This window comes from Phodopus roborovskii, unplaced genomic scaffold, assembly GCF_943737965.1.
Source record: "Phodopus roborovskii unplaced genomic scaffold, PHOROB, whole genome shotgun sequence".
Lineage (NCBI taxonomy): Eukaryota > Metazoa > Chordata > Mammalia > Rodentia > Cricetidae > Phodopus > Phodopus roborovskii.
This window is the reverse complement of record NW_026126410.1, coordinates 24,415,293-24,437,801: the sequence shown is the minus strand read 5'-3', so window position 1 is coordinate 24,437,801 and position 22,509 is coordinate 24,415,293. Positions and strand designations below refer to the sequence as shown.

At 40.2% G+C, this 22,509-nt stretch overlaps 1 protein-coding gene across 3 annotated transcripts in view; it reads right to left on the bottom strand.

Annotated features, from left to right (window-relative positions):
- The window catches only part of Drosha (drosha ribonuclease III), a 103,315-nt gene that overhangs the window by 18,304 nt on the left and 62,502 nt on the right, over window positions 1-22,509 (bottom strand). For all 3 annotated transcript variants that reach the window (XM_051182576.1, XM_051182574.1, XM_051182575.1), the window contains exons 21-28: window positions 22,199-22,337; window positions 21,799-21,859; window positions 14,677-14,736; window positions 13,143-13,242; window positions 9,345-9,447; window positions 7,358-7,428; window positions 2,080-2,124; window positions 232-389 (exon numbers count right to left, since the gene is read on the bottom strand). In XM_051182576.1, the coding sequence (XP_051038533.1) occupies window positions 232-389; window positions 2,080-2,124; window positions 7,358-7,428; window positions 9,345-9,447; window positions 13,143-13,242; window positions 14,677-14,736; window positions 21,799-21,859; window positions 22,199-22,337 (737 nt within the window). The remainder of the gene's footprint in view (window positions 1-231; window positions 390-2,079; window positions 2,125-7,357; window positions 7,429-9,344; window positions 9,448-13,142; window positions 13,243-14,676; window positions 14,737-21,798; window positions 21,860-22,198; window positions 22,338-22,509) is intronic.

Sequence of the window (22,509 nt, the reverse complement as noted above, 5' to 3'; positions counted from 1 at the left end):
TTACTTCCTTTGGATCTCCTAAACTTCACGACACTGAGATGTATGTCAATAGAACCAAAGACATAGCATTAGAGCACAATCCCTGGTCCACACCACTGTCTGCCCGCTGTCTGTCTTGCCACATGACTCTCCTGTAGTGTGTCTGCCTTCTCAGCTCCTCTGAAGGGCAGGAAGGTTTGGAACTCCCTCCTTTAAATGGTGAAGTAGAGGATACAGGAATTCTTAACTCACAGGGTCAGATGGTTAAACCCCACAGTTCTCAATGTGAATGCTCTTGCTAGAAGTCGAACATGAGTGAAAATTACTCCAATGGCCTCTTCAAATTCTGTAAGCTTCTGCAGAACTGGAGACGTTTCAATAAGTTGTCGGTCTGTATTTGGCTCTTGCAGCTACAGTAAAATAGAAATAAATGAAAAATCACATGTAGGTTTTGTTACAAGAGTAATTATCAATTCCAAGATACTGTTCTGTAAAATTCCATCTCCCATGGGCAGAAATTTCTGAAATGCCAAATAAAACATAAAAGCTTCTTTCTCATTTCTCAGAATAGCAAACAAACCTAATATTTAAAGAAGGCTCAAATAATATTTTCCAATCTTCATTCAAATTTCAAGGCCAAGTTCTGTACACAGATAGTTCAAATTCCCTGGTATTAGACTAACTCTCTAAGGAAGATGCAAGCTGAAAAACATCTGCTCTCTGTTTGTGCGCGCGCACGCACGCAGAGAGGAAGTATGTGCCAGGGAACAATGATTCTCAAACTCCACTTTACCTAGCCAAAAGGCCAAGAAGCAATAGTTCTCTACCTTTACCCTCATGAAGCCACTTGCAAGGCTTGTTAAGGGCAGATGGCTAGGCCCTACCCCTAGAGTAGCTGATTTTCCACACCTGGAGGGGTGCTGGGGATTTGCCTCTTTGATATGTTTCCAGGTGATGAGATAATGCTGACTGGGAAGGGCCCTTAAAAGTCACTGATTTTAGAGTAACTAGACTACTGTGCATCTACTAGAGACCAAACTGCTCAAGCAAATAAGCATCATTAAAACTGAATTCAGCTTCCAGCAGATATTATTATTCCACACTGGACAGATGGTGCCCCATGTAACAATGAATCGTTAACAAACAGCAAGGGAAAAAATATAAGTAAAACCAACATTTTCAACACTGAGCAACCATATATTTTTCTTATTTTATTTACTTATTTGTTTATTTATTTGGGGGGGGGTTTCAAGACAGGATTTCTCTATTTAGCTCTGGAGTCTGTTCTGGAACTAGCTCTGTAGCTGGCCTTGAACTCAAGAGATCCTCCTGCCTCTGCCTCCTGAGTGCTGGGATTAAAGGCGCGCACCACCACTGCCTGGTGAGAAACCTTGTATTTGTGATAGAACATTCTTAAAGCACTCTGAACTGCCATTTACTATTATAAAACCTCCCATGAACATTTGATCTAGAGATTATTATTTACGTTAAACACATATTCACATATAAGATTGTGACTAGGTGAAATACATATACATATATCCTAAAGCAGCAAGAAAAACAAAGAATAGAAACGTGTAAAGTGAACTGAGGAAAGGCATGTCACCATGTGCAGATCTTTCAAATTCCCAAATCCTGAGACAAAACAAAACCAAAAAAAAAAAAAAAAAAAATCATATTGCACTAAATTTTTAATGTACAGTAAATTTTATGCAACCTGAATCAATTGTACAAACCAAATCAGGTTATCACTTAGCAATATCAGTTGTGTATTTGTTCTACTTTTGAACTATGCCTAAAATCACCTCTAACATAATTTTCCCTACAATAGCAGGCAGGAGGCTATCTGCGAGTTAACATAGCACACTTTGCATCTGTGGAGACAGGGCTATTCTCCCACAGCGGCTCTTTCAGTCTCGTGAGGAACACGAGAGCACACAACACCTGGGTACACGTTACATTTATTTCCAAAATCTTCTATTCTGACACCCAACATAAAGTCATAATTTCAGGGGAGAGAATTAAAGAGTAACGGTGGGGAAAGGAGAAAGGGAGCCCAGGAGTTGTAAGGCTCACTATAGACAAGAAGGCCATACTCACTTGGAGTGGGTGGAGAGGGTAATGGAGCCAGACTTCTCGAAGGTCCTGGAAAACGGAATGATGTCTTTAGTGCTCAAGGGAGTCATTTCACACACTCTAGAGTACTAAATAAAATGTCATTATTTGAAATACTGAACTATTTCAGACGCTGACTCCACTTACTGCAAATTCAATAGTGCTAGCAAACTAATTTTTTTTAAGTGTATTCACCACTCCAACTGCCTGTAGTGACTCTAATTAGCCTATTAAGTTGGGAGGAAAAGAGCCTTTTAAAACTAAGTTCCACATTTGCTGAACCTGATACACTGGATTAAACTACTGTTTTATTCATACTTTTCCATTCGCATACCCCAGACCCAGGCATCTGCTGCAGCTTTTGTAAACCCACCCCATACCTCCTTTATTTCACTTCATTTGTCGTGAGCTTGTTTTAGAGGGAGCGGGAATGAACACACACACACACACACACACACACACACACACACACACACACACACACACACACACGTCCAGTTCATGAGGCCTCAACACTATGAGACATGCTTTAACACGGCTCACAGGGTGCTTGCTTGAAATACGATAATAAATAAACTCTATGAAAAATCCTGTTATATTTTCTCACTGGTTGAGTTAAATCCAAGAGCAGTTACAATTCCAATTTCCTTGGGATTAAAGTGTATTTCCTTCAGGTGTAGGAAGCCTCTACCTAGACCTACTCTCGGGCCTCGACATTAGGCTTTTTAAGATAAGGGAGAAAAATAACTTAAAAAAGAAAAGAAATATTTTTCTAGTTTGTTTCTGGGCAGGGTATGGGAAAATTTAGGAATCCTTGTGACACATAAAGTGACAGTGAAGTAAAAGCCCTGTTCTAAACAACTTCTTAACAAGACACAGAGGTTCTTAGACAATGTTTAAAGATCAGGTTTAAATAAATATCATTCTTTTACTGTTATCCAAATCAACCACCTCTCCCGTTTATTCCTCAGAATGAATTATACTGAATGTCACCCCCTCCTCACATTTCCTGGTGTCTCTCGGTGTCCTGTTTTCTCTTCTCCAACAACAAAATGAATGCTTCCAAAGCAGCCTCTGGCCTGCCTGTCTCCTCCAGAGCATGTCACCATTTTTACAGATCTGCACTCCTGCTTCAATTTGGATTATTTTATTCCGCTACAATGACCTCTCAGCTAAGTCATAGTTTCGAATGCCTTATGGCTGTGTTTTACCTCACACACACTCAGTATCTCTTCACTTCTCACAATAAGCTAGGGAGTGTGGTGCTAGAAAGTGCTGCAGTTCCGGTGGGCACTGAGCTTTAATTCTGATTTCATGCTGGTAATTTATTTATCCTCTCCAAGCATCCATATTTACCAGGTATAAGCCAAAGGTAATCCTCCTACCTATTCCAAAATGTTCCCATATATCTCATTGACTAATGCAGTGAAGACTCTCAAACCCTGAATAATCAATAACAATGTATCAACAGCACTGATGAGTCGAACTCCAGTCACACAGACATTCTTGATTCATTTTCTCCTTGGTGATGCATGCTTTTCTCTTTAAAAATCAATCAAACAAACAAACAAACAAACAAACAACAACAACAAAAAAAAACCCCACAAAACAAAAAAAGCCAACCAAACCCTTGTGATTTCTTCTTGAATGTCCATGGCCACCCTTCTTGGTGCAAATTCATGCCGTCTTACAACAAGACATTTCACTCACATCCACTTCCCTTTATTTATCCCAGTGTAGTGTCAGAGAAAATTCACTGGAAAGTCTAGACCAGGGTCCCAGCAATACTGTTAATTAGCTTTAGGATTATGGCATTCTTCTAGAAAAGGCTCAAGATTGCCTGGGCCATTAACACAGCATATTGATATTAAAGACCTATTATGTATTAGATTACCAAGATAAATAGGCTACAACTCTTTCTCAAGGGGGCCTAATGAGGAAGAACAAAGGTAAATAAACAGAGCTTAGGTACTTGAAGTAGGTCCCTTAATAGTGGAAAATCATATTAAACTATGCCACAGCTGCCACTTTCTCAGATTAAATCTCACACAAAAAGAAATGGATGCAGTTGAGATAGGCTTCTTGAAGGATGTCAGGCTATTACACTAAGATAGGAGGAAGTGTGCACCGGAGGGAAAGTCCCATCACTCTGCCTGGGGCTGTTAGAAAAATCTTCAAAAGAAGACTCGAAGAATATGAAAAATCCAGCAAACCATCAAAGGGTGAAAATGGAAAACCAGCCACATACAGACACAAAAAGGAAATGTCTACAGGACAGCAGAAAGCAAAAAGGAGACTAAAACAGGTAGAACTGGATAAAGAAAACAACACTTCTGGGTATGTGGCACCTGTCTTTAATCCCAGCACTGGGGAGGTCTCTGTGAATTCGAGGCCATCTGGTCTACAGAATGAGGCTACATAGTGAGGCCCTGTCTAAACACCAACAAACCCTACCTAAACCTTCTAAATGTTATGTTGTATAGACTAGTAATCAAATCTTAAACTAGAAAGGCCTATCACTCACACAACACTTGGCTTAACAAAAGACTAAAGTAATGAGGGAAGGCAGTCAGTTAAACAGGTGAGACATGAGGGGCCTTAAGAAGAACGTAGAACAGCTTCAATGGATGCAATCTAAGACTGAAGCCCACAGTGAAGAAAATTTAAAACAGGGGTGGGGGGAAGGGGGCTGGTGAGGCTGGTTGGGGCATGCAAGGACGACAGGAGGGAGAGGGAACTGGGATTGGTATGTAAAACAAGAATGGTTTTAATTTAAATAAAAATTTATTTAAAGAAAAGAAAAATTAAAGCTGAATGGATACATGGAGAAAAGAAGCTTAGAGGCAGGAAAGATTCTACGGTTTCTGATTTAAAGATGAAAATAAAACTGAAGTATCTTTGAGACTGAAGGTGATGGGGCCAATACTGAACATGTTAAAATGGCAAGTCTGTGGAAGACCCCACATCAGGTTGTTCAGAAGCAATTTCAAAAGATACCTTTCCAATTTCTAGAGCACTAGAGAAAGGCCTGGGTCAGAGATGCTGGGGACAGATGAACAAAGAGAGAAGACAGCTGAAGGTAGGGAAGGTCATATAATACCTTTCCAGTGTTGTAAGAGAGCCAGTGGGGTAATCACACCCAAGCTTTCCATGCTGGCAAGCTCAGAGGGCAAGCTGGCCGGGTTACAAAAACTAAAAGCAAAACTGTTGCAGAAAGGCAAAATCAGTTGAGGGAGGAAAGACAAGGCAGCTCTGCTACTGAAATGGGCTACAAGGAGAGTACAGACCATGTCAACAGGGAAGCAAACCAGAAACAAGGCTTCCTTTTCACCCAGCAGTGGGGGAAACACAAAAGGGCCTCTCTAGGACCTTCTTCCTCTGGACAATAGGCTCTCTCACCTGCTCTTCAGAGCCCGAGCCTCTGACTAACAACTACTGGGACGGTAGTTTGTTAAATTACCCGCTCCTCGATACAGCACCCCATTTCAAGACTAAACCCATCTCTTAATTTAGTCTTACCCATGGCAGCCAACCAAGAAAGAACCTCATTATTCAGCCCCAGCCCTGGCTGTAGAGGATGTCTCTCTCCTTGCCAACACGGAAACCCCTCATCACAGTTCATCAACCTGCATTAGTTGTCTGCTGTTCTTTCCTGGATGTGTTTGTGTGATCACCTTTTTAACACACACACACACACACACACACACACACACACACACAGGTTTGTCAATGTTTCACCCATTCAATAACTAGTAGATTCAAGCCAATTTGGAAATGCCAATCAAGTTAAAAGGCCCAAGCTTGTATACATGAAAATTCTGAAGCAGGAAGTTATGTATTACTCGGTTTTCCAAGAGACACCAAATGCATTCTGAACCTCAGCCGTTCCATTTGTAAGGTAATGTTTGGGCTCTGCTTTCCCTTCCCACACTTCTTCACCCTTTTAACAAACATTCAATGCTGGGCAGGTCAGCGTTGCACTAGGCGCTGCAAATACAAGATAAGCTTACTAAGTAGACAAATTCAACAGAGCAGTTTAAAGAGGGGAAAAAGTCTAAACACAAGCGGATCCAATTAAGAACACAAGATACAAACAATCTGGGAAGGAGCGCAGGAGTGGGTGCAGGTTAAGCCAGAACAGGGAGAAGGGGAGAGCAGAGGTGAAAGAAGCTCTGAGGAATGCAGCTGAAACTGCCAACAAAAGACAACGGCCAGAACTATGAGGCTGTAACACCCGAGAAAGAAGTTTTAAAATACACACTGTCTGCTACAGACACAAATCAAGACACACAGTTGTTTGTGTATGTAGGACAAAACGAGGACTGTGGACCATCTAAAGACAATTCTTCTACTACAAGTAAGTACACAAATGTAAAAATTATCACATCTAATGAAACAAACTTAATTCTTCGACAACATCGAGGTCATGTTTCTACAAGTATTGACTTTAACTACACCAAGTAATACAGCAATGATTCCTGATGGGCATGTAAGATGAGGTCCCATGAGGACTTATATATCGCACTGGCCTCCTGTGTACACCATCCTCCACGAAGGCTAGTGCACTCAGTTATGGTGGCATTTCAATTTGGAATTCAGAGCTGCCTTTCCCTTTTAATGTTACGTTGACTTGTTTTGATACAGGAAGCACTAAGGATGCTCTAGCACGTGCAGGAGTATAAGAGTATCTCTGGCAACATTAGTAGCTAAAGCATCAGTCACACAAACTATTTTAGAAACTTAAAAAAACATAGTTTTTTAAATTATAATATAATTTGCTTTAGAAAGTTCTCCTAGATGATTTATGCATAGACCCATCAGAAACAACTGTCTAAAATAAATATTAGTTTTTCTAGTCTACATAATTTACAGAAAGAAAAGACCCAACAACAACAAAAAAAAAAAAAAAAAAACAAACCATGAACAGACTAGTATTTTTAACTAAGCCAGTGTGGGGTCAGTAACCATTTGTTAAAAAATGTAAAATCATAATTAACTTAGGAAAACAACAAAACATAACCCTTCTTACTGTATTTGTAATGCATATTTAAAGAAAGGTGATCAGGTACAAGAAAAAAGTCCCTGGGGAAAAATGCCACCAAACTCTGATATCTCCAAGAGTTGAATGAGCTGATGTTAACATAGTTTACATCTACTGTCTATGAGAGGGCTGGCATTTAGTTTCTCCTTGTCTTTTCAAGGAACAAAGGTTCTGGGTTCTGCCCTGATATATGGAAGAAGATGAGTGACTGAGCATAAATACCGGGTCATTAAAGAGTAAGCGTCCAAATAATTGTCTAGCTTCTTCCAGGCTGCCCTCCAAGTAAACAGCTCCTAGGCAGAAGGAAGAGAATGTCAAAAGGAATGCAGTGTTAATATTCAGAGAAAATTACACAGCTCTACAAAAAGCGAACCCACAAGCCAAAACCAGTTACAGAAGGCCCAGGAATAAGAAGAGATTGTTTAAAGAGAACACTTCTCTGCTATGAGCTATGCTTTTTTGCTAAAATTCAGACTGAAATATAAATTTAATTCACTAAAATTTGCAAGCAGAAGAAGCTAAAATACGAATTCTCAAGAAGATGTCCCATAAGCCAGGCAGTGGTGGCACACACCTCTACTCTCAGCAGTCAGGGGGCAGAGGCAGATGGGCCTTTGTGAGTCTGAAGCCAGCCTGGTCTACAAAGCTACACAAAGAAATCCTGTCTTGAAAAAAACAAAAAAACCAACCAAACAAACAAAAAACCCCACCATGCAGCATATTGAAGGGAACAATAGTTAAATACTAAAGAAAATACTTCAGTTTCTGATTTTTATAGTGCATGCTTTAAAACAAACATATGTACAGCTCTAAGAAAAAATAAATAAATAAAGCCAGGGTTCAGACCAACGAAGGTTTCTGAAAATAAGAATCAAGACATGCCATTTTTAAATTGAAATAGTTAAGTAATGTAAATGCACTTAGCATTAATCGTAACATTTAACTTGATAGCAAAATAAACCTGGAATAGAAAAGTCATATTTGCTTGGAATCAAAATTATGTATCTGTCATCAGCATGGCTACATTTCCATGTACAATGTTGAAAGTGCTAAGAGGCTTTTGATCAGTATTACTAAATGCATCAATAACTGTAGCAAAATGGACAGTTTGAGGACTGGCAGGCACCAGGCTAACCAATCCATATTCCTTTTTCCCTTCATGAACAGCTCGGAAAGTGTCGGAAGGTTCACGGGGTTCAGGCTCTTAGCTGACTGATGGAAAGCCTCAGCTACGTGGAACTCTACCCTGGACTGGATGCTCCCAGGACTAGAAAGAACCCCTTAAGGAAGTGACACTATCTCCATCTCTGACAAGGAAAATGAAGATCGGAGACTGGATTATTTGCCAAAGACTTATATCGGACAACTGATGGAATAAGAAACTGAATCATGTCTGCCCAATCCTGACAACAAACCAAAACACTGTCAAATACTATGTGTAAAAGGCACAGTAATTCCATGTGATAAACTCCCTTGAAATAGACCTATTTATGAAAAAAGACACTTCTGGGAAAAAGGGGGAGAATTATTAACGTCCTTTTGCCACTATCAGCAATATGAAAATGTAATAGAAAATTTGTATTCATTTTCAAAGGAAATGAAATGCAAAGGATTTGAGAAATAAAGTGTACTTAATAATCAAGAAACTGTCAGTCAACTACAACATTTCATTGTAAAGTATATCTTAATTATCTGCTAATTAATTCTCCATTACTTTTCCTGTACCAGAAAACCATATGCTGTAGTTATAAAGCCTAAATAAGAAGTGACTGTATCAGTCTTGCTTTTGCAAAAACAAATAGTTACACAGATTCAAGACCTAAGATTTAAAAAGGTTTTATTTTCAAGATATTGAAATTAGAAAATCTTGTAAACAATTTAAAACATTTTCCAAAACCACACTGGGATCTTACAAGCAATTTACTTCCCGTCTCCTTTTGCATGTATGTATGTCAAAGCTAGAAAGCAAGCCATCTCCATATTAATTCACTTCAATTCAGGAAATGCTAAGCATGACATCAGATATGGAGAACGCAGTAACTAGAAAGCATGCCTGACTGTCGGAGACACTATAATAACGACAGCACAAGGCGGTGGGTGTTCACAAGCTTTAGGAACAAGTAATTCCATTGTAAGCTTCTACATTGAATTTCATGCACTCTCCAACAAGCTCAACACATACAAGAAGCATATTTTAAATGGAAATTACCTATCAATGCTTCAAAACAATTGGCCATTGCATGCCGGAGATCTGATTCTCTACACAGGTCAGGTCCATGGGCATACAGCATAAATCGATCCAGTTCAAGCTTCTACAAAACCCAAAATGGCAAAAAGTGAGAAAGTTTTGTCGACATAACTCTACATCTCACGGGGAAGGGAGCAACCTTATACAAGTTTATCAGATGCTTATCCTACCATTCATTAGAAATCCACAATTCAGTCCTGACCAGCTGAAGGATTCCCCCAAATTCCAACAGTCAGACTTGGGGGTCACAAATGACTGGGATGTGACTTTTCAAATACAAGTGCAAACCAAGTATAAGAGACTACACTAAAAAAAAATATTCTGCTGTAAGAATATGGTCATCTGGGTTCACCCAGATGATGCAAACCTAACCCAAAGGTCTATCTAGGAGTTTTGCCTTTTTGATTACAGTAATCTGTGACACATATGATGTCTGTACCACAGACTGGGTGAGAATTCAAGGAGCTCCATGTTTTGCACACATGTCTACCCATCTCACTTGGGCTAAGATTCTTAAGGAATTTGAGAATATAATCTGTACTTAATAGAATTTCTTTTTGGATGTGGCCTTAGAGAATGTGTGGCCTACCACAAGGAATAGCACTTATTAATCCATTAGTGTCTACTTCCTTTACATTTGGTCACATTCTATGGCCTTACCCTTGTCTTCCCTTAGTGTGATTTCTTTTCTTTGGAGGCATGTAATATTTCTGAAGATAGGGTCTCACTGTGTAACCAGGCTGGCCTAGCTCCCTTTACCATCTAATTCAGACTCCTCTGATTCCCACATCTGCTCGTTTTATATTCTAATATACAGTACAAGACCTTTTAAAGCTAGACTCTCAAATGAAGGAATCCTTCCTTAAAAATTCCTGAGACTGAAGTAACACTTTTTATCAAAGGAGAAAGATACAAATTGTGTTTGTTTGACTAAAAATGGCCCCATAGGCCCATAGGGAGTAGCACTATTAGGAGGTGTGGCCTTGTTAGAGGAAGTGTGTCACTAGGGGTTGGCTTTGAGATCTCAGATGCTCAAGGCATGCCCAGTGTGGTATTTTCTTCCTGCTGCCTGCAGAACCAGATGTAGAACTCTCAGCTCCTTCTCCAGCACCATGTCTGCCTGCACACTGTCATGCTTCCCACCATGATGATAACGAACTAAACCTCTGAAATTGTAAGCCAGCCCCAATTAAATGTTTTCCTTTATAACAGTTGCCATGGTCATGGTGTCTCTTCACAGCAATAGAATTCCTAAGGCATAAATATTACATAAACATATAATAAATCTATTTCCATAAAATTAAATTTAAAAATACTTACTAAACAAACATACGAAACATAATATGGAGTAAGACACAAGCTTCTGAACAAGCTAACGCAGTTGGAATCTCATCAGTTTTCGGATTAAAGACATTCAGATTCTATGTCTCACTCTGGGTAAGCATCCATATCCATTTATATCAGAATCACTGCTAAGAATCTAGTATAAAATATATTCAAATGAGTCTTGACTACCACAAATATAACAGCAGGAAGTTCCTTTAAAAAACAAAGCAAAACAAAAAAACAAAAAAAACAAAAAAAAAAAAAAAAACCCTTGATCCCAAAGTGCCAGAGTTTATCCTGGAATATGTAAACTTCATCTGTTTCACAGCCTCACTGGGAAAATACAATTGCTTGCTATGTCTGGAGTCCTGCTTGAGAGCAGACTGCAAACTGAATATTTATGGTATAAACAATTACTCTGTGGCGCTGAGAATCTCCAGCTCCTTATTCCCCCACTCTCTCACCCTTGTTTTCTACAGAGGGTTAGCAGAACTCTTAAGGGAGAGTGACTATTGAAGTTCAAGTGCTTGGCTCACAGCCATGTCAGCTTTCCAGCTCCTTACTGCCCGATAGGCTCAGGGACACTGCTCTAGAGAAGGTGGGACCACATGCCTTCTGCTGGTGACAATGCTACAGAGAACCTTGATGATGGGGGACTGATCATATAATTTCAGTCTGTGGCACTTTGTAGGAAAATGCTCATTTAACACGTGTGTATTAGCATAATAAGTGACTTCAGAAATCAAAGCGAAGAAACCAGGTTAAGTTGTAGATACCATATTCTCAGTACTTGGAAACTGAGTCAGAGAACTATGCTAGAGTGGGTTTGGTGCATTAGACCATATAGCAATCCTCAGTGGGAGACACAGGCCAGCCAGTCATGGCTCTGTATAGGATCCAATGTGTTACATAATAACTTGCTTTCAGGCTATGGAGATTTCCTATACCTAGTACATACCCTCCTCACTGTCATCCCTGTAACTGTCTAAGAATAGTTGAGCAATTTCACCATGCCCCAACCTGAAAAGAAAACAAGGGTGGATGGGCTCATGGTTCTTGGTTACTATGTACTTCCTATCACATGAACATAAACTACCAGAAGCATTTGACAAACCAACTAAATATCAAAGCTGTTTTACATAGATAGCACATGGACATCATTCACTAGAAGGCTGCTAAAATCATGTTTGTTTACCTTGTTGCTTATAATTTTTCATTAGGCATTCTCAAATGCCACTAACAGTGGTTTGCAGCCTACCACTGTAAACTGTGATGATGGTACTACACAAAGTAAAATAATGCCTTCTTGCCAACGCGCAAAGACCAGAGGCTAAAATTTGCTCCATTTTTTAGTATTAACACTCAGACAAAATCAAGTCAACAAGCCAGTCACAAAACCAGTCTTTTCCAACTTTTATGTCAAAATAAAAGTGTTGGGGGAGAAACTACTTAAGGCAAAAGCAAAGGGAAGCTTTTCCAGAAGACACTGACTAGGGACTTAAGGGGCCTCCATTCTTTCTGTTGCTGCATAAACACAAATGCCTATAAACTGAGAATTTTGAAAGAAACTAGCTGCTACAAATTCACTGACATGTTTGTGTGAGTTCTATGGACAAGAATGATGAAACCCACCCTAAATAGACTCATAAAAACTCATAAGCTCTTTTTAATTCTCATCACCAGCGTGTGGTGGAAGCTATTATGGTTCGGTCCCCACTTTATAAATGAGAGCTAGGGTTTAGGGAAGAGAACAGCTCATCTATTGCCACCTAGTATGTAGAAAAGACCCAGACAGAACCCTAAGGGGCCAGCCAAAGTGTTCATGTTCCTATCTGTTAATGTGTCACTGTAAAACATCACATGGAAAGAGAAATGCCAGATCAGACTGGGGAATATAAAATCCTAGCATGAATCTGAATTAAGTAGAGGTTCTGATAGCCACTGAACTATGTCAATATGGCAAGCAGACAGCCTAAATCCTAAATCTTAATTAATGGGATTTATGCTTTGGAGATTCTCAAAGGTCTAAAAAGTATCCCCGAAGTATCCTGTTCAGAGCTATAATTCTTCCTGTTAACACAAATTAATAACAATTGTAATACAGAAATATTACAAAAACATATACAGTCTCATTTCTTTTGCATTGCTCCCATGTTACTTTCCCCCAAATGTTTAGCCTGTTCACGTACATCTGTCAATTTCTTCCTCATCTGTTTTCAAGTTACCTCACTGTGGAGTTCATTAGCTGCCGGTGAAATTCACAAAGGTACCAGACCAAAACAAACAAACAAACAAAACCCCACCATGGTCTGGTCCATACAACAAGACTCCCTAATATGTTCTCAAGGGTAATCCAGTCAGTGGCTGAACTTTGTGGACCTGAGATGAGAATGTCAGACTGCAGACAAACTCTTCCGATGTTGCATATACTACCTTGGCAAGCATGGCGAGGTGCTGATTCTGAACAATGGCAGTGCGGTAGGTTGCCAAGCCTCCTTCTTCCAGACTAGGAAACAAATAGTACAGATGGACACTGCCAAAACAAACAAACAAACAAACAAATAAATAATAGAGCATATAAAAATATGGATCACAAAACTGTCTGTGGCTCTGCAATAGTGACAGAGGTGACACCATGTCTGCAACAGATACTAGTTGCACTAACCTAAAAAGTAAATTATTTACCAGTGTACTCAAACCCATAGAGCAACATTTACTCATGTGTCCATATATATTTCTGTCAAGAGATTTCTCTAGAGGGAGACACAGTAACATACATCTATCTGTAATCCTAGCAATCTAGAGACAGAGACAAGAGAATCACCACAAGTTCAAAGCCAGCCTGGTATACATGGGGAATTCTAGGCCAGTCAGGGATAGGATAGTAAGACCATGGCTCAAAAAGCAAAAGCATATAAAAAAGCTTTCTCTGAAATCTGGTAATGATACAATCTGCCACACTGTGACTAACACAGGAGCAAACATCTGAAAGTCCAAACTTGGGACTATAGCAAATGCTTTTCACTAGGTAGGATTATGGGTGGCCCCTGAAGAAAATCCCAGGAAGCCCTGAGTAGCAATGTAGTGGTATAGTGCCCAAAATCTAAGTAGTAGCCAGGAACAGAGCAGGAACGCAATGACAGGTCCTATGTAATGATAAGTAAAGGGAACTAACTCATGGGCAAAGTGCGGCCAAGGGTAGAGAGAGGCCACATAGAAATGGATCCGGATCTCAGTGCAGCGACTCTGTCCCGTGACACACCATTTTGTCAGACCTGCTGTCCATCAGGACAGCTAAGCTCATCAATCTTGGAGCACTAGGAAAGGGCCCCTTCTCTTTGTTTCTTGCTTCGGAAAACAACTGACCTAAGAGAAGAAAAACAATTCAAGATAGTTCCAAGGGAAGCCTGTGCCACCTCCCTAAGGGAAAGACTGTGCATGGGAAGATAAAATGCACTTTCCAGTCCCTACCTCCAATCAAATCTTAAAAGAGCCTTGGAACACCTTTGGACAGAACACAGGGACACAGACATACTTGCAACACATACACCTAGCCATTAAAATTACTTGTAAGCTTTACTTCCTTCAAGCTTAGAAAGACAGAAGAGGATCAAAGGCAAATCCTGGAAGATGAAATGACATTTTAAATATCATCCCTTCTCCTTCAAATGGAATATAAGCTCTGTAGCACTAGTCCAGGACCAGCGGAAATCCTGTGGCTGTAAGCAACTTTAACACATGCTTGACATGACAGAGACACCAGCCTTTCATCTTGTAATCTCGCTCATTACAGCAGCAGCAAGAGCAGTTGTCAGGGCAAGATCCACAGACATGTGGCTTTTAAGCCTTGCAGAAGAGGATACACGTGGTGTTCCGATGCCTTGCTTGGCTAATTGCAAAGGAGGTAACATAATAAGTATGCAACCTATCAAATGTAATTACTGGGGGAGGGGGAAGACCTACTTACCTGGTTAGAAACTCAACAACAGCATCTCCCAGGAACTCCAACCTTTCATTGTGATTAATCCTACAATGAAAATTTAAAAGATTGTTTAAAATAGCACATTTAGGGCCAGTGAAATGGCTCAACAGGTAAAGAAAGATGTTGCTGGGATGCCTGATCACTTAAGTATGAACCCTGAGGCCTACATGGTAGAAAGAGAGAGTGATTCCTACAAATCTAATATATGCATCATGACACAGGCACATGTGAGCCATATGATAAATGTAACTTCAGAAAGCTTTTATTAAAAAAAAAAAACAAAAACAAAAAACAAAAAGAAACAAAAAAGGCACATTTACTTTCCCTCCCTATCTCTTAAAAAATAAAACATTAGGGTTAGCTCGCTGAATAATCTAATACTTTATATTATAGCCTTATCTCTCATACTCAACTATAATGGTTAGCCTATCATATCCTGAAGGCATCCAGGCCCCACCTAGTAGGAAGGTGTGGTGGTCTGAATGAGAATGGCCCCCATAGGCTCAGTACTTAATACCAGGGGATGGCACTATTTGAAAGGATTGTAAGGACTAGAAGGTGTGGCCTTGTTGGAGGAATTGTGTCTCCAGGGGAGTGGGCTTTGAGGTTTCAAAAGCCTATGCTAGGTCCAGTCTTTCTGCCTACAGATCAGGATGTAGTTCTTAACTTCTCTTTTAGTACTTGCCTGCATGCTCCTACATTCCCTACCATGACGATCATGAACTAAACGTCTGAAAACTGTAAGGAAGCTCCCAATTAAATGCTTTTTTTCATAAGTGCTGCCTTGGTCATGGTGTCTCTTCACAGGAAAAGAACAGTGAGAGAGAAGTGAAGAATGGATGTTATCACACTGTGGTGCTTTCATTTCTGCTACCAGGTGAGCCAAACAAGAGGATGCATTCCAGAAGAGCCCCCAAGACAGCTCATCACCTCACCTCCAAACTCAACTCAGTATCCAAACCTATCTGCTGCTATCTTCCGACAGTCTCTGGGAGGGGCACTTCACACAACAGTTAATCACTGTTCCTCTTTAATTAAAGACAGGCTTTCTCCCTCCCAAGAACTTCCTACTTTCTGCCCCTCTACACCCAGATACACTGAAAATCCACTTTATCCCTCAAGGTTGAGGAAAATCTCTATAAAATCCTGCCTGTTGATGCCCCTCAACAATCTGAATACTCCCCTCCCCAGTATATAGCTCATACTTTATTTATATGATAAGGTAACACCTATTAAGAAGTCACCATGAAACCTCATCTGAATTGATGGCTTATATTTACGTGAAAAGAATATTCAGCTGGGGTTGTAGTTCAGTGGTAGAGCACCTGCCTGGCATGTGAGGCCCTAGGTTCAATCCTCAGTAGTTTCCCCCTAAAGAAAACTCCTTCAGGAAAGGAGTTAATAATGGGAAATAAAGAACAAGAGAAAAATAAAATCTATATCAACTTATGTCTATACTTAGGAATTCTTGATCTCACTGATTTTTATAAGTGTACATGAATACATATACTACACACACATACACATATAAAGCAGTGGGCCCTATAGCAGATTTCTCTGATTCTTACCAATTTTATACATCTTAAAGAACACTTTGGATTTTGTTTTTGTTGTTTTTACTACTCTGTTTTTCCAAGAGTGACTAGGAAGATTATGAATTACTTTTTAATTGAGCCAAGCATGTAATTGTGCAAGTCTGTAATCCCAGCCCTCAAGAGGCTGAGGCAGAATGATTCTGAGTTGAAGGTCAACCTAGAGTACTTTGTTTAGGGCAATGTGGGCTACACTACAAGACACTATCTCAAAAAATAAAAACAACAAAAACTACTCACTTCCAAAAGTGCCTATTACTTTTAGAGAAAACATCAAGGAATAAAGACATTATTTAAAAGTAGGATAAAACAATCCTGAAATAATCCTCCTCGTGTGTGTGTGTGTGTGTGTGTGTGTGTGTGTGTGTGTGTCTGGTGTGAAGGAAGAATGCCTCACAACTCAGGAAGCCTGTGGCCTCCACTTGAAGAAGACAGGCCTGTAAACATAGTCCAGGGTCAGGTCATGCAGGCTGGGACTGCCAAGAGGCAGCTCAGCCTTTCCTTAGCTGGTGAAAGTTTAGGGGCAAACAACAGCAAAGATCTCAAACTGAGGCACTGGTAGTGAGACGTCTGATGCAGCAGCAGCTCCAGGGAAAACAGGCAGAGGGTGGTGGCCAGGCCCTCATAGCGGTACAAAGGGTTCAGAGCCCCACATTGAAAGTTTTGTTAAGAACCTGGTGGACCTTGTGGCTTGGGTGCCTCCCTTCTTTTTCCCTTGAAGAGTGTCAGAAACATCTCTACACAGCCACTTGCTTGAGACCCAACAACCAATTTGTAGACTCTTGGGAAGTGCCCTTCAAAGGTAAGCAAATGCTTCCGAGAAGCAGACACAACTGTATCCCATTTACAACAGCAACTAAGAAACAAACAAGGGAGAGGGCAAATAGTTTAAAGTCAACTCAATTATTCAAGTGTGCAGTACAAGGCTGACCTATAATCCCGAAACAAGTGCAGCATCTATCCTGAGCCCCTCGGCAGTTGGTGTGCTTCACTTCTGATCTTCCCTAAAGCACTTAGCAGAGTCTCTCCTACATAATTCAGGTTTCTAGCATTCGCATCCTACCCTAGGCAATCTTGCCTCCTGATGAGCAGGGGTTTTGTGGTACTTGATTTTGGATCTCCTAAAATACCTTTAAACTGCCTCAAACGAAAGACTCTGGATAAATGTTGAATTAAATGTGCGCCGCTGGCTTCTGTGGTTGCACAGTTGCAGACACTAGCTGCAGTCACACAGCAGACCCGAGGCGGAGGCCAGGAGGCTCTTTCAGATCAGACACACGAGGTCAACTCCACAGCTACAAAAATCACATATTCACGGCAAAAATAAAAGAATATGTTAGCATTCTGCCAGCTTCCTCCGGGTTATTGCTGTAGACAGCCATCTAACTACTTTTGCTACCTCGGTTTTAGATCTTAGCTGCTGTCTGCTCTGAAGCTTCAAAACGGTAAATTCAGAAATGACAATTCTTTTTGCAGTGGTTAAAACTGTCCCTCCTTCAGTCCCTCCCTCCCCTCTTGTTCACATTCACACACTCAGACTCACACTCCTAAACTCTCTCTGGAAATGGAACCCAGTGTTATGAATGCTAGGCAAGCAGTACCACACAGCTAAGCTACATACCAAAAATCCATGTTTATTAATAGAAGAGGAAAAGGGGGGTGAGAACAACTGACAAAGTCCTCTAAGAGTTGACCAATGAGTGTCATCCAAAGATGTAATTTACATGCCAGCAATTGTGGTGGGAGCAGATGCCATATTTCACCTGTGATGTGCTTTGCTGGGGAACTATATACGAACCTTCTTGTTAAGAACTGCATGCTCTTTCAGAGGGCCTGGGTTCGATTACAGCACCCATAAGATGGTTCCTAACTGAAACACTCATTTCAGGAGACCTGACACTCTCTTCTGACCTCCACAGGGACCACTCACACACAGTGCACAGACACACATTCAGACAGACCACCCAAACACATAAAACAAAAACAACAACAAACAGCTGGTCATTGAAGGCCAGTGAGATGGCTCAGCAAGTAGAGGCATTGGCTGCCAAGCTCCATGACCTGAGCTGGATCCCTAGAACCACGAGGTGGAAGGAAAGCATCTGCTCCTTGTTAGTTCTCCTCTAACCTCCACACACACACACACAGTATGTGTGTCCTGCCCCCTAAACAAAACTGGCATAAAAAAAAAAAATACTGGTCATCTGGACTCCATGATACAACAAGGGCCACTGCATCCCTAGGGTGTGATTGAGTACTTTTGAAGTGGTTCTTCTTTAATCTCAGACTCAGAAAGAATGCCACAGTGAGACATATACATAACTTCAAACTAGAATCTTAAAGCTCTATACCACCTCTCTTTGTACTTCTTAATTGAAGAGCAGAAGAAAAAAAACATGGTTGGAACTAAGACAACCTCAAACGAAAGAAACATAAGCAAGCCAATGGAAAGGAAGACTGGCACATAGGCCAAGCATCTCTGAACTACAAATCCATTCCCCACGTGGTCCTCCTACATAGCTTGAACTGTCAGTTTGACATAGACTAAACTCAACCTGAGAAGGAAGTCTCAGTTGAGGGGCTGCTCAGATGAGAAGGGCTGTGACCTTGTCTATGAAGGAATGTCTTGACTGTTAACTGAAGCAAGAGGGCCCAGCCCACTGCAGCATTCCCTGGGCAGGTGGGTCTGAGCTGTAAGCACATTCACTACATATGAGCCTGTGAGTGATCCAGCAAGCATTGTTCTCCTATGGTTTCTATTTAAGTTCCTGCTAGATTCCTAGCCTGACTTCCTTCAATGATGGACTGAACTTGTAAGCTGAAACAAACCCTTTCCTCCCTTGAATTGTTTTTGGTCAGACATCATTATTATTATTGTTGTTGAACCCTTTCCTCCCCCGAATTGCTTTTGGTCAGACATCATTATTATTGTTGTTGTTGTTATTATTATTGTTATTATTATTATTAATCACAGCAAAAGAGATGAAATTAGAACACAAAGCTTTTCAAGCAACCATACCAATCCTCTTTAAAAATATTTGAATTTTGGAACATTTAGACTTTGGGATTAGAGATACTCAAAAGTGATAAAGTCAATGGAATACTCCAAAATGTTTAAACAATTCAAACTCTAAGATATTCTTAAGTATTTCCAGTCCTGAGCATTTCAGATAAAGAATCATCAAGCGGTAGGAAGAAGGACCAGAAGCGAAGTCGTGGAGGAAGGAGCCTCTGCAGCAACTGCCTTAGTGCTGGCTCCCTCCTCCACTTGAACCTAGACAGGAAATGACAGCCAACACTAGGAAACATTTCCACTTGCCACTTTGAAAAGGAAGCTTCCCTCAAGCAGTGTCCTAAACTGGCTTTCAGAATACAGTCTGCTCTACTTCACACACAAAATAATCCTCCTGCTAAACCTAGGCATCTATGTCAGCCAACAAGATGGGATTGTACTCTGTTTTCAAGGGGTTCGCACCACACGCCTGGCAAGAGGCAACTTGAAAGAGGGTTTATTGTGAACAGACACAGGACATTGTTGTGTAGAAGGCTCGCCATCAGGAGTATAATGTGTCAGTCACGTTGTGGCTGCCACCAAGAAGTACTGAAGGACAAGAAGTGGGCTATAAAACATCAAGGCCTACTCATAGTGTCCCATTTGCTCCAGTTAAGTCCCACTTCTTAAACATTCCACAATTTTCCAAACAGTGCTACCAGCTGGAGACCAAGTGCTCAAACACATGAACCTAGAGAGGACATTTCATACATAGATCCAGCCACTCCCTAGATTCTTCAGGACTCAAAGCCTCACAAAAATGAAGACGTTATAATATATCTTATGTGAAATCAAGAAATAAGGAAAGCCAACCAGTAGCCAGTTACCATAAGCCAATTAAAAAAAAAATACCATAGGAAAGAAAAACTGTAGACCAATATTTCAAAACTTCCTCCAAAGCTATCAATCAAGAACAGTGTGGTGCTTAGCACAAGAGAAAGCCCAGAACCACAGTGAGAAGTGAGTCCTGAAACAAGTCCTCAACAAATGGTGGTGAACAAGTAGATACTACAGAAAAACACAAACAAAAAAAAAAAAGAGAGAGAGAGAGAGAGAGAGAGAGAGAGAGAGCAGAATGGACTCTCTATGTGACACCACATTAAAATCAACTCAGTGAATTTAAAAACCTACACATATGAGATAAAAAATGCAAAGATCATTAAACGAGCATCTCTTTGTTATTTTACACTTGGGAATGGTTTTCTAGGCATAACACCAAAATCATAATCAAAACAACAAAGGAAAAATTGGACTTCATTAAGATTTCTTTGTCTCAAAGGACATCAGGAAAATAAAATGCAATCTTTAGAATGACGGAAGACTGTAAATTATGGATCTGAAAAAAGATTCATCTAGAATGTAGAAAACTTGCATTAAATCATTAATAAAAAAAGAAACTAAAGATATGAGACATGAACAGATATCTCTCCAAATGGCCACTAAGCACATGAATAGGTATTAAAAATCATGACACATAAGGGAAATAATGAAAAACAATTAAGATATTTCATACCAACTAGGATGACTAGATCAGAAAGATGAGTAAGTGTAGATAACTACATAAAAACACAGGAACAGGGCTGTGGCGATGGCTCAGTGGAAAGATAGCTTGCCATGAAAACACAAGGACCCAAGTTCAAATCCCTGGCGTCCATGTAAAAAGTTGGGCATAGCTATGGATGCCTTACTCCAGTATTGACAGAAACAAGAAAATTCTGGAGCTTGCTGTCCAGTGAGCTTAGCGACAACAACAAGCTTCTGTTCAGTAGAGATACTGTCTTAATGAAGTAAGGCAGAAAGCACAGAGGAAGATACTCATGACCTCTTCTAGCCTCTTGTACACATAAGAGTGTGCACTCTATCACACATACATCAAGGTTTGTAAATTAAAATGATTTAAAGAGGCATAGGGACACTTGTACACTGTTCTGTTGTGACTATAAAATAGTATAATCACTTGGAAAAAAAAAAAAAGAAATCAGTTCCTTGAAGGACAAAATTTACCACATGATCTCAATAAGATTTCATTCTTAGATGAAAAAGTCAAAGCATATGTCCATCAGCCCATCAACTACTGAGTGAATAAGCAAAATGTGTTAGATTCACTCAATGGCGTGTTGTTTAGCAATGAGAAAAAATAAGGAACATTTGCTATAGACAAATCCTATGTCAAGAGAGTAAGCCATAGAAGACACATGAAGCTCATAGGAGCTGTTCACAAGGTGATAACTACAAGTAGATGAAGGTGGTGGCTGTTCAGGGCTGCGTAGGCTAAGGGATACCTGGACTACACATGGGCACAGGGTATTTATTTTGATATGATGAAAATATCCTGAAATTAGACAGCCAAAGTTGAGGAATTTCATAAATATATTCTCCAAACCATTTGAAGTATACACATGAAATGAGTAAATTACAGAATATGTACATTACTTCTCATAAATCTGCTTTTTAAAAATTTACCTTGAAGGAGTTGGATCATCTTGGCCGAGGCGTGACATAATATTTATTAGGGTGTTAATTCCTATTAAAAAAACCACAAAGACACAAATGAGTAATGTAAAAAGTATTTTAGGACATTATATGACATATAGAAAGGATCTTTTCTCACCCCAGTTTGCCTTTAATAAGTTAAACATCTACATGCAAGCATTTAAAATATCTGATAGGACGAAAATGCTCTAAAATATTCACCCATTGTTATTAGAATGCTCTACCCAGAGCGAATGTTACTCAGTATGTGTGAGAAGCAAAGTGAGGGGGTTGCTGTTCCAGGATGGGGACTGGATGCCAGGGCTGGGAAGCAGCAGCACAGACCAAACAAAGTGCGAACACTCGCTATCTTACAGGCATCCAAACCAACCTTTTTTCCGCATGTGCATGTGATGGACTTTCCTGTCTCCGTATTTGGGCTGTCGAATCCCACAGTTAGACAAAGAGTTCCTGGCGTGGTCAGGATTCATTCCAAAGTTTAAATGGTGACTTGGGTGAGTCATGGCCAGCTATAGTTTGAATGGAATAAGCTGTTTAAAAGTTCAGCATAGAGACACCACCTTTATAACACTCCAAACAACACCTTTAAGGGGCCTTAACGCCTTCAGAATTATGCTGCAAGCTCTTTTGAAAAGAATCTTAAAATCCCACCTCTTTTAGGAGAGGATTAGAACTCTGAAT